At 40.6% G+C, this 16,033-nt stretch overlaps 1 protein-coding gene across 1 annotated transcript in view; it reads left to right on the top strand.

Moving 5' to 3' along the window:
- LOC117557375 (arf-GAP with Rho-GAP domain, ANK repeat and PH domain-containing protein 1-like) overlaps nt 1-10,414 on the top strand; it is a gene marked incomplete at its 5' end in the record, with an annotated part of 29,094 nt that extends 18,680 nt beyond the window's left edge. The window contains 11 exon segments of the mRNA XM_034233197.1: nt 77-160; nt 331-408; nt 566-683; nt 1,381-1,494; nt 1,577-1,722; nt 1,802-1,884; nt 2,439-2,498; nt 4,384-4,447; nt 4,816-4,974; nt 6,636-6,673; nt 7,602-10,414. Coding sequence (XP_034089088.1) covers nt 77-160; nt 331-408; nt 566-683; nt 1,381-1,494; nt 1,577-1,722; nt 1,802-1,884; nt 2,439-2,498; nt 4,384-4,447; nt 4,816-4,974; nt 6,636-6,656 — 927 coding nt within the window.
- Between the last annotated feature and the right edge of the window lie 5,619 nt (nt 10,415-16,033).

Below are 16,033 nucleotides of genomic sequence, written 5' to 3'. Positions count from 1 at the left end.
TGCAATTCAAGTATTATATCATTTGACATTTGATTCAGTTGCATGTGTGAGAACATGTGTGTATACTTGATTGCAGGTGGATGAGCAGCAGCTTAAGAAGCAGCTGGAAGAGATCACTGTCATCATCAAAGTGCGAGAGACACTCAACACAAAGTTTCCCGTGAGTCACACACTATCTCGCAAAAACACTCCGGTGTTGTTTTCACACGCGCATGCAGATGTGTGCTGCAGGTGGACATTAATGCATTCTGTTATTTGTTGCCCTAATGCTGTTTGACCTTTTCTGTCTGCCTGTGTGTGTGTTTGTGTTCATGCGTACCGGACACTCAGAGTACTGAACCCGGCGGGCACTTCATCTGTACTGTGTACTTGGAGGAAAAGAAGGAAACAGCAGAGCAACATGTCAAGGTGACCTGGACCTTTCCAAATGACACAAAATTGCTTTACATTTCTGCCCAATACTTATCTTGTGACCCAGGGTAATAACAACTGCCTACATTAGTGTTTAGCCACACTTTCTAAGGAGAATTATTCTCAGGAATAATTGTGTTGTGTCGTCTCTCAGATCCCTGGTTCTATGACAGCAGCAGAGCTGACCTGTGAGGTCCTGGACCGGCGTAACATCCGGGTTAAAGACAAAGAGTACTGGAACTGCTGGGAGGTCAGCGACAAGGAGGACATGGGTGAGAAAGAGAGGACTCTCAAATACATTGCTTCTATACACTTTTGTACATTAGGTACAGATTCCTGCCCACTTGGTTAAAAAGTCTCTTTAAAATGAATATCAAAGATACAAAATGGGCCCTAAGCAAAATAAAAACAATGACGCAAAGCTTGTGAAGTGCTCTCCACTCAACCCCAGCGTGACCTACACAAAGTGACACACAACCTCCAGAGGCAGGAAGATCATTCTCATTAACGTGACTGTGTCGTGGTTTGTTTTGAGCCTGGTATGTAGGCCATCTGGTTCCCCACCGGGAAGCCCGTAGGTGGCTTATTGAATACCAGTAAAACTAACTTAACTTGGCAGGTTTCCCATCAAACTGTTGGTGAAGAAGGAATGGTACAGGTAGCGGGAAAGAGTGACGAGAAGAGCAGGGGGGAATTCTTGTTATAATCTCTATACTGCAGATGTCACCTTTGGATTACAAAAGCTCTTTCAAGTCGAGTATGTAGGCGTGAAAGCTCAATCTGCTGCCTTTCTCTGAAGCGACATTTGCAATTTTTCGCTTAAATAGAACATGTTTTCATAGCTACAAAATTGTCAATCAGGTTGTCAAAAGCTGAACCTGTTGATCTGAGATTTGTGAGGTGAAAACATGATGAGGATTCTTCACATTCATAAACATCAACCTGTGTTTATTGTCATTGCTCCCTCAGAACGCCCGCTGCACTATCAGGAGCGAGTGTTACCCATCCTTCACTCCTTTGGCACCGACTCCCATCTGCTCATCAAGAAACACCTGGCTATGGAGGCGATGATGGAGTACCTGGGTAAACACGCAGACCCGCTGCCAACAAGATGTTTTCTCTTTGAGTTGCTGAGTCCTTTGTAATCTTTCATTCTGCCCTCCAGCCAGCAAAGTGGATTTATCCAAACACGGGATGATGAAATTCAGAGAGGAGCGAAGCATCTTGGGATTGGGACTGTCCTCTGGAAGTTTCCACGACCGATACTTCATCCTGAATTCCAGCTCTCTCAGAATGTACAAGGAAGTCAGAGTAAGATGAATAGATTAAATTAAACTTTGACATGTTTTTATTGTCACAGCTTTTCACACTTTCCTTCTGTCTCCCTCAGAGTAACCGTCCAGAGCGTGATTGGGTGGTGAAAAGCTTAAAGGTCTACCTGGGTATTAAGAAGAAACTCCGTCCTCCTACATGGTGAGCACATGCCGTGTCGCACTGATGTCACTTCTTATCCTCCTCACATTTACTGAGACGAAAACAACAAGTGGCTGCTGTGAATCGCGAGAGCTGTAAAAAAAGATGACAACATCCTGAGCTAACGTCACAATGAATCATTTTAAAACAACACAAACTGAAAAAGATTTGTATAGCCCCATTTACTCTTGAGGAAAATGATCTAAAGGAATTTTCTATAAACTTTAATAATTAATATTCCAACATTTGGATCCGTTGCCTCATCTGGAATAATGAATACTTCTTAACAGAATGACCACTAGAGGGCAGACTCAATACAATACTCATCATCTCGGACGTTTATAATTGTTCTGCTGTTAATTTCCTCTTTCTGTGTGTGTGTGTGTGTGTGGTGTGTGTGTGTGTGTGTGTGTGTGGTGTGTGTGTGTGTGTGTGTGTGTTTGTGTGTGTGTGTGTGTGTGTGTGTGTGTGTGTGTGTGTGTGTGTGTGTGTGTGTGTGTGGTGTGTGTGGTGTGTGTGTGTGTGTGTGTGTGTGTGTGTGTGTGTGTTTCTAGCTGGGGACTAACAGTGGTGTGTGAGAGTAAAAAACAAGAGAAGCAGGAGAAACAGCAGTGGTGAGTATCTGTCCACTTCTGTGTTTACAGTGATGTATACCTGCAATACAAGACATAGCTGTCAGCGCTCATGTCGCGAGCTTTTGACTTTCATTTATCTACTCACACTAGTATCCGTAAGTATGACAAATAAGAGTTATATTCCTTTTAAGAGACGTATTTCCAGCTGTGCTACTTAAAGCGTCACACAACAGCTTATTATCCCTTTAAGCAGTCTCGAATGCAAACTTGTGTTTGTTGTAGGCACTTTTCCCCTCAGTGGCAGCATGATCGCATTTTTCATGTGCATGTGAACATGAGCAATGTTAGGAAAACGCTAGCGGCTCCTCTGTAGGCACAGAAAACAGGTCAGGTCCCTGCGTGGGAGTTTGGAAAAGGAGGGATGTGAAAGGTCGGGTGCACCCAGGAGGGACACACACATGATTACACCTGTAACCATGCCTCTGTTCTAATCCGTTCATATACATCGCTGTGCATGTGTTTGGGGGCTTGTCAGTTGAATGTGTGTGTGTGTGTGTGTGTGTGCTCTGTGTGTGCATGTTACAGTGGGCCTCTGCTCTGTCAACAGCAGTAGACATCAGCACTGTTATAATGGGAGAGCTGTTTTCTTCACGCTGTAGGCAGTATCATCTCTTGGTTAAGGCTCCATCGCTCTCAGGAAAAAACACACTCACCTGAGAGGAAGAAACCGAGAGTGGGGAGGGGTGTGAGAGAAGTCAGTGGGAGGCAGTGGAAAGTGGAGAGTCAAAGCTGAAGGGGAGAAACTATGTACTAAGAAAGTTTTTGCATTTAGTGCAGGGAAAGGGAAATGAATGAGGAGAAGACTGGTTAGAGATAAGGCAGAAAAGGCAATAATGGAAACATTTATGAATGAGGAATTACCCATGACACTCTCTTCTACCCAACTATACTTAATGTCGCTTAGTTTTATGCTGTATCCCTTCAAAATCCCCTTAAAACGTTCTAACACTTATTAATTATATCAGCATATTCTAGCAGACACCGTGCTTTTGGAATATTATGTTCATTTCATCCTGTGTCTTTGTGCAAACCCATGATGATAAGGTGGCAGCATTTGTTCTTCTGCTGCTGATAATGGTCTATATTAGCGGTTAATTGCATAGAAATCAATTCATTGCAAGGGAAGTACATTTACTGTCGAACATTACTGAATAATTCAGCTTAGGTAATCGTGCTAGAACAGGGGGACTGTCCTGTTTTGAATCCCAACATGCACTGATGAGCTCTGTTGGCCTTCATGATGGAAACTGTGTGTGTGTGTGAGTTTTTGCATGTGTGCCTAATCTCATGACTGTGGCTAAATATGTCTGTGATGCAAACTTTACCTTATCGTGTTTAGTCTGCATCGGTGTTCTGTTGTGTCTCAGTGGAGAGCATTTGAATAATTTTTGCTCATAACAATAATAACCGTAAAATAACGAGAGCCTATTTATTCAGCAGCATGGCTGATGTCTCGGAGGGCTGATGTGAAGGCAAACTGAGAGGCATAAAATATGCAAACACACAGACTTTTCAGAGAAACAAATACACTGTTCATGGACACCGAGCGCTGATGATGCCCAATCAGTGTTCCTCTTCGTTGGTAGTTTAAATTAGGAAAATCACACTCTGTGTTTACGCTCATGGCGCTACAAGAGCCATAAGAGAGGGTGTGTCAATTTCAGTTATTATCTTTGTCTCCCCCTCTTTCTTCTGGTGCCTTTTTCTTAATGCCCCTCAGACCCTGGATGTCTCTCTGACTTCTTCTCCCCCTGGACCACAAACACACACACACAAACACACACACACATTCTGTATTCACACAAGACCTCCTATTTTTATCACACTGTCTCCCTCACTTCATCACTCCTCTATTGATTTGCAGGTATCTCTGCTGTGACACCCAAACAGAAATGAGGGAATGGTATGCTACTCTTCTCAGCATCCAGGTGCGTTTTCTCACGGATACACACACACACACACACACACACACACACACACACACACACACAAAAACAATATGCTGAAAGGCCTCGTTAACTGAATATAGGGACATTCTGTGACTCAATGTGAAATTCTGAATCTCAAATGTATTGCTGTTTTTTTTTCCACTTGTCAATAATCTTTAAGACATTTAAAAAACGTACAGTATGGTGGTCCTTAGCATCAGGGTTAATGCAGTAATATTAGATTAATTTGACCTCATTACACAACAAGATACTGCCATTTGATGTTTTAGAATAGTTTCCTGCTGATAGTAATGTAATGTAAAATCTCTCCCCCCTCTCCCTCTGTCTGTGTCCCCTCCTCATTAAAGTATGATGGCAACGTGTGGCCTCAGGACGGACTCCAGCAGACACGAGTGAGCCGCGTGTTGCCGGATACGCGTCACGGTAATGTGTCACTGATACCGCTGCGTGGCAGTGAGAATGAGATGCGGAACAGCGTGGCAGCTTTCAGCCAAGACCCGCTTGCTGTGAGTGAACCTACCAATCACGGGGACTAATCCGAGACCAACCAGGAAGCTGAATGTAATGCTCCTGGCTCATCAGAGACATTCATGCTGAACAGGCACTCACAATCCTCAATGTCACAGAAGAGTGAACCAAATTGCACCGAGTGTGTGCTAGTTTTGCAATGTGTACTTTACATTTGCAGAACAGAAGTTTATTCAAAATTGGACTTAGTTTAAATATTTGAGACGGATAATTGGGCATGGCAGTTGTAAAAACATGCAAATTCTATTGTTATTCAATATTTGTCTTATCTTTTTGGGATTTACTTTTGCAAACAGTTTGAGATTAGACCTGTTCAGAATAAATAATCTCTGTTCAATGATTCATCTTTGATTTAACATCAAACATCATCGGAGTTCTCAAACTTGGTGTTTTTTTCCTCCAAAACTAGACTATAGGGCACTCCCTTGATGTGTTTCCTAGACAATACATTACTCATTTGTGTCTGAGTCTCAACATCTTTAAGAATTCAGATGATGTGAAGAAGAGTAGACAGCTGCATCTTCATGTAGTGGGGAGGGTTGGACTGAGAACCAACAAAACAGTCATTCTGGCGCGGCTCTGCCAAAGCATTGCTCAGTCTAAAACATCCAGGAAACAACATAAACAAAGGAAAACACATTTCTCCTGTGCCCAAGAGGAACACAAATTCAACTCATGCCCACAGGCAAGTTTGGTCATCACTGTGTTTCACAGCTCTGCTGCCCTATCAGTGTACAGAGTTGTAAACTTGGCAAGAGTTTGACAAATATAATACCTCTTGGTTTGTTGGACTACATTTCAAGTGCACTGACATTACACCAGACCTGTTCAACAACATCATTATCACCCTCGCCATCTGTTCTCCTATTTCCATCTAAATCGAGTGCAGCCATCCAAAATAATTCACTGTACACTGTGGTATGAGACCAAATGTCCACAATATGAGGATGCAGTGGTCTCTTCCTGCTGTTTCCCTAGCATCACATTCCCCTCAATAGTTTACCACTGACTGCAGCAGCACATAATAATGCAGTCTGAAGTGACTTCAAATGGCACAAACACAATTCCAGGGTTGTTGTTGCCTTTCAGATATTTGCTATCGATCCTTGTCTTTTCAATACACTGAGAAGACGAGGAGTGTGGGAGAAGGTGTGATTGCTTTGGTGATGGATTTAGCAGCTGGATTTATGGCAGATGTTTGTGTATGTTGGAGTGGGGGTGGAGGAGAGAGATTCACTGCATATTAATATGGCCAATTTTCACTGTGAAGTGAAAGAGTAAATACTGTATGGAACGCTGACCATGTTTGGCAGTGTGTCTGTGTGTGTGTCAGTGTGAATGTGTGTGTGAGAGAAATAGAGAGAGAGAGAGAGAGGATGGTTCACTGCTCCTGATTATCTCTCTCTCGCTTGAATCTAATGTTATTTGTTGAGACTTTTGAATGTTGATCACCACGCTCTTTCCTCTCACACTCTAACAAGCCTTTTTCTACAGACTTCTCTTGGGGTTCAGACATAACATCAACACCTGCCTGTATCTTAATGTAGTCCATTTCTCTCCTGTATTTTAGCCCGTCACTATCTTCACCCCTCACTGTGTGTCCCTCTCTGTCATAACCGCAGTGTTGTTTATCTTTCAGCTGTTTAGAGATGTTCGATAATTGTCGCTGCAAGAAAGGTATGAACATTTTTTTTTAAATGACACACAAATTCTTTATTTTTTTTATTTGTAATTTTAATCAAGTTTGATTTATGTCAGATCTATATTCTGTGTGAGCTGCAACAAGCTAATTGGTTGATTTAAACATGCAAGTCTTCTCAATAAAACCAGTGAATGTGTGTAAATGACGTAGATGGGAAATTAGGCTCTTACAAATATGTCTGTTTATTATACTATACCTATAGGCTATAGCTAATGCAATTCAATATTAATATAAATAGTCCAGCTACAAGAAAAACACAGTGAGTTGACAACTGAAACATTGCCCTCCTTTTAGTTCAAAAGTACTCCAGAGGCAGAACATCTAAATAAAGATTATTCTGCTATGGCTCATCATTTATGCCTTTGTGAATATTATACTGTGCTGAAATTGGTGAATAAATTGAATTGTAATTGAATAATTTATCATATAGGTAACTGAACAAGCAGAAATTAGCTGGTCTAAACTTTTGAAATGTGAGGAAAATGTATGGACAGATACATTAGTAAAGAAAACAATAGTTGGATTCAACCAATCTACCGTATAGCTGATTTAGCTATACGAATATGGAAAAATAGAGATGTCCACTGAAGTTGACACTTGAAGTTTGATTGACAGAGAAAGTGTTTATCGCATTATCTGTCCGGCTGTCTATCTGCTCTCTTGACAACTGCTTATTGAGTCCACATCTTGTCTGCAGTTGGTTGCTATGGTTTCGAGACAGGTAGTCTGGATGAAAACATTTGATTTGACCTTTCAGGGGATAAAGTGTGAAACTGGTTTAAGGTGCAGGGATGATGGCTGGGATATGTTAGTGTGACTCAGTATTTTCAGTCTGCTGTAACACATTAAAAAGAGTACGATTTGACAGCACTTTGGCTAACTGTGGATTTCTGTCTTCTGAAGGGCCGACGGTCCGCCTCAGATGACCTACATCATCTTTCTGCCACTGTAATGGCCAGATTGACGGACACTGTGTGGATTATGGCCTGATACTGCCATCTGCTCCTTCTGGGTATGAACTGGACCAAAAAGAACAGACAATGAGGATCACATGTCAAATATAACCGACACTGGTGTCCCTGCACAAATGAATTTTACGTGACTTGATGTACAGAAGCAGCAGCTGGGAGCGGTGGCACTCAAAATCAAAGAGCGACATTATGATGGACTACAATCACTCGCTTCCTAATCGATGTCCGACAAGACTGCGCCCTCTGTTCCTCTGGTTCCATTGGTCAGCGGCATGTGACTCAATCCCTGCATTGCATTATGGGACAAAAGCATGAAGATCATGCTGAGAAAAATGTCTAATGTATTTAGAAAAGACTTAGTCGGGATATTCTAGGCACTAGCATCAAGTGCTTGGCCATTTTTAAATAGTTTATTACTTGCATTTGTAGCTGAATATGATTTATAACTTAGTTTTTTTATTTTAGCTCTTTTTCTGTACTATTGCTCATGAATTGTCAGGATAACCCTGCAGTAAATATTTGCTATTGTAAGCAAAGCTGATGTCACAGGTGACCTGATTCTGTCCAGGGTTTGTTCCACTGGGACCAAGACTGAGACATGAGCGGTGATGGATACTGTCTGTTACTCCATAGGACATTTGCCTGTACTGCACAAAAACATGGTCACTGGCATATTTGGCTCGTGTCCATTTGTCTGCATAATGTGGACCAGAATATGTGAACGTGTGCATTTGTGGATTGTTTCTTATGAGGAATGAAGGAAGAGGAGGTATGAGCTAAAAGAGTTGAGGGCTAAATAGCCTTTGCTTAACACTGTTTGAATATGTGATTAAATAGGATAAGCAATTGGTTTAGTATTGTCCTTTTAATCTGAATCAAGCACCTTAAATATATCACATTTCAAACCATAATCACTTATTCCAAACATTGTTCTGTGCCTAATACGTCATATTTTATGTTTCCGCTGTCTTAATCCTCAGCACTGCATCCTCTCTTTTTTCTAGATATACAGAATAAATATACATACATGGGCAGATTTGTCACTAACCAGCAGTATTTATGAAGTTTTAGTTTATACATTTGTCACATTGCAATTCAAAATGTATTTTTATGTCTAGAATCTTTGCAGCAGCATATTATTCTAGTTTGTTCATCCAAACAGTGCAGGATTTCTTTTGAAACATCTGTAATACAAGAAAACATTAAAGTGCATTATAATCTTTTACCTTTCTTTCAACTTGGGTCCAAACTAGGGTTGCAAAATTCTGGGAATTTTCAAAGATGGAAACTTTCCATGGGAATACACAGGAATAAACTGGACATTTTCAAAATTGAAGGTTGGTTCTTCAAAGGGAACTTAAATATAGTTGGCGAAAGTACATTTTAGCATAATCTTGTCTAAAACAAACAGATGCCATTCAAGTACACTTGAATATCCATGCCATTCCTCAATCACATGCACATAGCACACTGCTTACTGCATGGCTATTGAGACCACACGCCCTACAGGCACTGTGCATTCCTCATCACATGCACGATGATTTCTAGAAGTCATATTTAACTCAACATTCATGTTTTGTTCTTCAATGAAACAAATGATTGTTCAATAAAATAATTAAAACTTGTTCTGTTCTACTTACAAATAAACCTGTTGAAATGTAATTTTTTTTTAATTGTATCACTTTGCATGGATGTTTTCTTATGACAAAACACATTTTTTATATTTATGCTTGGATATGATAACAATTCGATTACATTACCCTCAATTCCAAGTTAGTTCCCATCAATTCCCATTATTCCCATGGAAATTTACCAGAAATGTTCCGCCCCTTTGCAACCCTAGTCCAAACTCCTATATATTTCTCAGAAGGAGAAATCTCTATAAACTGTATTGAGTGGCAACAGAGCCTGACCAGCTAGTTTCACCAACTTGTGTACCACCTGTTGTAAAGACAGCAGAGGACGCTAGATGCTGTGCTAGTGAGAAACTGTTGTTTAGATAAATGTTTGGTTTAAGCGCAGTTAAATCCGTGTCCACGCAGTTTGTGTGTATGAGTATATTGTTAGCTACCCTGTGAAGTAACGTAAATACACTATAGAAAGTGTTTATCCCCTCCATTCACTTTTGTCATTATTCTTTGTTTTCTACATTGAATCAAAGTGGATGAATCATAAGTCCTTCATTGACATGGATCATGAGACAATTAAGTACAAATATGAATCACAAAATACTCGTTGCATTAGTTTTCAGTCCTTTTAAATCAACCAGCACTGTCAAGTTGTATGATAAACGTTTTGGGATGAAACTAAGGTTCAGACTGTTCTACAAAGTGTATTTTACATCTTCGCTAAAAACAAAATGTAGACCTTTCTGATACAGTTGTATTTAACAAAGATTGTTTTTACACCCGGGATACTAACACACATGTTTTCACTTTTGTGACATCTAAAATCACTTGCCATAGAAAGTGGACGTTTATCTATTATTAACAATATGTATGTGTTTATATAATGTGTATTGTATCGATACGTTGAAGTGTCACTCTCAGATCATTGTCTAAACCTGCTTAGTACTTCTGTGATTCGATGTTGTAAAACAATGGTTTAGAATAAAAGTCCAACAGGGGCCGATGAATACTTTTTATAAGTAGTATATATTTTGTCACTCTTCGTCTTTTCTTATTCTGTTTCTCAGCATTTTACTGATTTTGCATCTATGAAACTCTAATAAACACATTCAGCTAGTTTTGTGTGTGCATATTATATTGTTCTGGCCATGGTAAATCGTTACAAAGTTCCCATTACTCATTACTTATGGTAATCCACTTGTTTTTCCTCAATGCTTTTATGAAATGTATGTGCAGACACTTACACATTCAAACTTGAATGTGCCCTACAGGGAAAATGTTAACATAGACATTAATGTATGTACACACAAATATATAGGGGCAGGAACTTTTGCGATGCCTGTGGGTTTCATGTCATGTCATGCTCCATCCAGGAACTGGAAGCCTATACATGTGCTTCGAGGGAAAATGTCAGGAGTGTGTGTGTGTGGGTGGGTGGAGTACAGTGATCATAGGGAGAGCCCGGAGGAGGTGTCCTTGCTGTGTGTGTGTGTGAGTCACAGTAGTCCACCAGCTTTATGTTCATTCTTATAAGCAAAGCTGACACATCGGGGTCACTCTGTACCTTGAGACACCACGCGAGGGTCTTACACGCAGGAGACCTTCACCGTACCATTCACATGCACATTTACCAAAATAGCCTTTACTACATAGGTCAGAGCAACAGTTGCGTAAGGCAGAGTGGTGACGACAGATGAGGGTGGTTCAGAGAAGGGCTACCATTGTAAATGAGCCTCAGGGGCGTTTCAGGGCCTGCTGAGTGTCAGGGTGGGCCGACTGCCACCTGACAGCTCCCAAAAATAAAGTGTACGTTTTCAGTGAGCACAGTGTGCTACACATCGTAACACAAACAAAAGGGGGGGACAATGGCAGCGACCATTCTCCCACAGAAATCTGGACACCCACCTGTGTGAACCAATCTCCTTCATTTCCACTCAAGAGCACACGTCAACAAACACAGCATGAGCAGCAGCACACATGGAGGCTTCTCTAATAAGAAGTTGGAGGAAAACTTCATACCTAGACATATATGGTATACATGGTAAAGGTGTTTATATTTTCCACATTGAACTCTCTCTTCTATAAAGTTGCTCTCAACTGGAAAGGACAGCAGCAAAAACAGCACCAACTTTTTCCATCTACATTATACTGTAATCTCAGGGTTAGTTTGAGGTGTTTCGTTTACACCACCGTTGCATCAATCTAGCATTGTTTTGTCTGATACAATGGAGGCTGTGAACTTGTCACTGAACTTGTTCCCAGACTCTTTTGTAAATAACCTGTGCAGGTCGATAAGTAGCAGGAGCTTGGAGAAAATGAAATTGTTGACAAAAGCTTGTTTTTGTGTGACTTAGTGTGATTTAGAAAGAAAAGACTATTCTAATGTACACAAACGTGGATCTCTGGGTCAGTGTGACACATTATTTCATGTAGTTTAAGACATTAATTGTGTGACAATATTTTCAGACAAGGCTGAATGTGAACAATAGACAATGTTTAGGAGCCACAATTACCGGAGCTGCTGAATCAGTGCCTGACTCTCCATCTGCAGGTTCGCATACCTGGAAGTAAAAAACAATATATCAGTGTGACACTTCAAATTTGACAGAACTTAACACATTTGAACATAAATATTGAATTATATTATTCTGACTGATAGTGTATGCGATTTGCGACAGGGGGAATGATCCTTCTTACATTATCACTTTCAGTGAAAAACATACAAATTATTATGGTGTGATTTTGCAGGGATCTGCACTAAATAAAGTTGTTTTCTTAAGTTTGTAAAATATGTGTAGGCCAGGACGCTGCAACATTTAGTCAAAAACCTTGACTGGTCCTGTGTCCACAGTAATTCATGTTGACAGAGCATTGACATACGTCATAACACAAATGTATGTTATTGAAATTCTTATAAAAGGTTTGTCGCTTATTTCACCACCATCCAATGGTCTTCAAAAGCAAACACCCCCATGGCCAACCGTATAGCAAGTTTAATTGTCTACAATACTTAAATGGGCCTGTTATGCTTTTGGGGTTTTTTCCATTTCCTTTAGTTTGTTAAATAGTTTTTTGTACGGTGTTGAATTTCTCAGCCTCTTGTGCTTTCTTCAATGCCAGAACCTGCCGCCATCCCCTAAAAACTTGATCAGTCACCACTGATGAGCTTTAGACAATTTCTGCAGACATAATTGATTGGAGTTGCTTGTTCAGCTCATATTCATTTGACGTTTTCTCCCTTTTGAACCCCGACAAACTAATTTCAAGCTCAGAAGTGTTCTGTTGTGTTGTCAAGGAAACCAGCCAAGAAAGCGACGATCACATCATAGGTGTTGATCCTGGCATAATTTTGACTATAAAAAGTGTCACTGTCAAGGGTTCATACTGTATTTGATCTAATGATATACTTCAGATCAGTAGGCTGTGTTCGTAGTATCAAGTTGCGTCAGGAAGTAACGCAGTGTGTGCCTTTTCTTTCTTGTCTGTTAGATCATTCTCTGATTGAAGAAGCTGTCAGGGACATTTAAAAGATGTGAGAAGACGTGCACAGGTTAGAGGGGAAGCGTGTCAACCTTCTGACAAGCTTTTTGTTCATTGTCATCCTCAAATAACTTGTCATTTAGTTGAACATCATGAGACATGCTCTGTCATGTACTCAGAACTTATTTGTGGGCTCATGCAAAAAAAACTTGTTATTCAATCACATGGAATCTTTCTTAAAGGCATCAATATAGCAGAATGTGTTAAGTAAGGGAGTAAGTGTATTCTTGTTTGGCAGAGAATGAGCAGAAATAGAGACTAATGCACATGCTAGTATGCTACAATATCATCAAAGCTTGAGGTTAGTTACAATATTTTTGCCATTCATTGATAGTTAATATAGAGATATGGACAAAAAGACATGCAACAGAATGTCCCTGTATGGAATTGAATCAGGGACATTGCAGTAAACGGTCTATCTTGACATTGATTGTATACAAACTATAGGTAAATATGTAGCAAAAACGATTTTCATGATTACAATTTTAAAATCATTTTAAATCTTAAAAGACAACAGGACTGGGGAATACCTTAAATAAACTGACGATGGGAGACAAGAAGTCTGAAAGGTTGGATTCTTGGCAGTTCTGAATTCAGTGAAAAACCTGGATTTCATTTTTGGAATGAAGTGCCCAGTGGAATTTCGAACACATCTATATTCTTTTGTCAACATCGGACACACTCAATATCTTAATCTCAAATGTCGGATAAGGCAAATATCTCCTGTATACTTTTCAGGTTTTTGAGCAGCACTGAACACTGCATGCAATAAACACACACACACACACACACACACACACACACGCACGCACGCACGCACGCACGCACGCACGCACGCACGCACGCACGCACGCACACACACACACACACACACACACACACACACACACACACACACACACACACACACACCACACACACACCCTGCCTACTCTCTGACCTTTTGTAGCCTTTATTTAACCAGGTGAAGCCCCTTGAGATCAAAAGATCTCTTTTTCAAGGGTGACCTGCAGATGACATGTAAAGAACATAGAGCTTCTCTGAGAGCTTTTAAATATTAAAAGGAACATTAAATAAAATAGCACAACGAGTGATTTATATAGCTGTTCTTACTCACTGTCCTGACACCACAATAATACTTTTCTGATCCCACTGTATACCCTCAGTTGTTTGCACTAGGTGTGTGTGAGTGGCCCCTGATATCCCCAAAGTCCTTCCTGCAGGCTGCTAATAAAAATGGAGTTGGAGTAAACTTGTGTGATCGTAAAAAGGTTTGATGGCTTGCAGTGCCACATGGAGCCTATCTCGGCTGGATGCAATTCATCTGAACACTTTCCTTTTATACATGTCATTAACACCCTGTCTTCAGTCACCTCCAGCTGACTGGGAAACACAAAAACTCTCTCACACACACACACACACACACACACACACACACACACACACACACACACACACACACACACACACACACACAACACACACACACACACACACACTCATAGTTGTCTCTCTCCTTTTGTTGCCCCTCACACACACACACACACACACACACACACACACACACACACACACACACACACACACACACACACACACACACACACACACACACGAACGTACGCACGCACACACACACACACAATCCTGCAGCGCTTCTTCAGTTCTGCGAAAGCCGTCTTGCTTGGCTGTGTCTGATTTTCCGCCCTCCAGCCCCTCCCCTCAAGTTTATCACCAATTACTGGTCCTTCAAGAGAAAATAAAGGAAAAAAGCCTCACTCCTGGTCCCCATGGTAACTGCTATCCTCCTTTCCGTTTCTGCACAATCAATCAAGCAACAAATGACTAGCTGCCCCTAAAGAGGAGAGGGACCAAATGTCACTTCTGAGGTTTGGTGTGCAGGCTTTACTTAGTCAGTTTTCTCTCAGCCACAGCATCTGTTTGCATCTGCCGTCTTTTTGATCGCGTTTGCTTCCTTTCGTCATGTTTGTTTGTGTCCTCTGAGTAGTAAAACATATTCAAGACACAAAAAAACATAAGACAAAAACAATGAAACTGAAAAAAACAATGTCACCGTAACACTGGCAATATGTTTCCTTTCATTTTTCAGCAATACTTCAGTTATCCTGACTATATGTGTTCTATGTACAGCATGTACACATTTGAAGCAATAGTTTGAAATTTTTGACAGTTTGCTTTCTTGGTGAGAGTTAGATGTGAAGTTGGATCATTCTCATTTACAGTAAATGTGAAGCAACAGTTAGCAGCTTGTTAGCTTAGCTTGGAAAAAAGACTGGAAACTGTAAAATAATGGACCATGTGAGATCTAGAGTATAAAAGTTATAATTTGCACATTTCTCAAGAAGTTTTGTGTAAGATGTTTTTTTGTTTTTGTTTTTCTGTTTTCCCAAGGATGTGGTCTCTGACTTGGCTGAGAAGATCCTGCATATTGGGGCTGAACATCCGACTGTGAAGAATGTGGTACTGCACATTGGAACAAATGATATTGTGAAACAACAGTCAGAAGTGCTGAAAGAAGACTTTAAATGTCTGTTGGAAACTGTCAGCTCTCTAAATGCAGAGGTGTTCATCAGTGGCCCTCTACCGCCAGTCAGAAGAGGAGTCGAGATTCAGCAGATTGTTTGCACTGAACACATGGCTTTCAACTGCCTGTACTGACCATTCTGTCAATTTTATTGACAACTTTAACTTTTTCTGGGACCGCAGACATCTTTTTAAGGCAAATGGAGTTTGTCTGAACCTTGTTTGCTACCGTCGACAGACTAACTAACCCCCCAGTGTCAGTAGCCTCTGAATTTCTATCCACCAGGGCGTGCAATGATTTTGCCTCCTTCTTCACTGACAAAATTCAGAAAATCAGACAAGCAGTCCGTGCCTCTGCATCAGGAACAGCAAATGTGTTGTCCCTATGTCCACCTAATATCAATTCAAACACCATGACACAATTCCATCAGATTAATGATAAAAACCTAGAGGACATTATTCAACTTCTGAAATCCTCCTCCTGCTGCCTTGATATTAGTCCAACAGGATTTTTCAAAGATGTTTTTCGTTGCATGGCCTCAGATCTACTTCATATAGTAAACAAATCTCTTCACTCAGGTATTTTTCCACAGGCCCTGAAAACTGCAGTCATTAAACCGCTCTTAAAAAAGAATAATCTAGATGCTTCAGT

The sequence above is a fragment of the Gymnodraco acuticeps genome, unplaced genomic scaffold (genome assembly GCF_902827175.1).
Source record: "Gymnodraco acuticeps unplaced genomic scaffold, fGymAcu1.1, whole genome shotgun sequence".
Classification (NCBI taxonomy): domain Eukaryota; kingdom Metazoa; phylum Chordata; class Actinopteri; order Perciformes; family Bathydraconidae; genus Gymnodraco; species Gymnodraco acuticeps.
The sequence above is the reverse complement of the archived record's forward strand: the minus strand, read 5'-3'. Positions and strand labels throughout refer to the sequence as shown.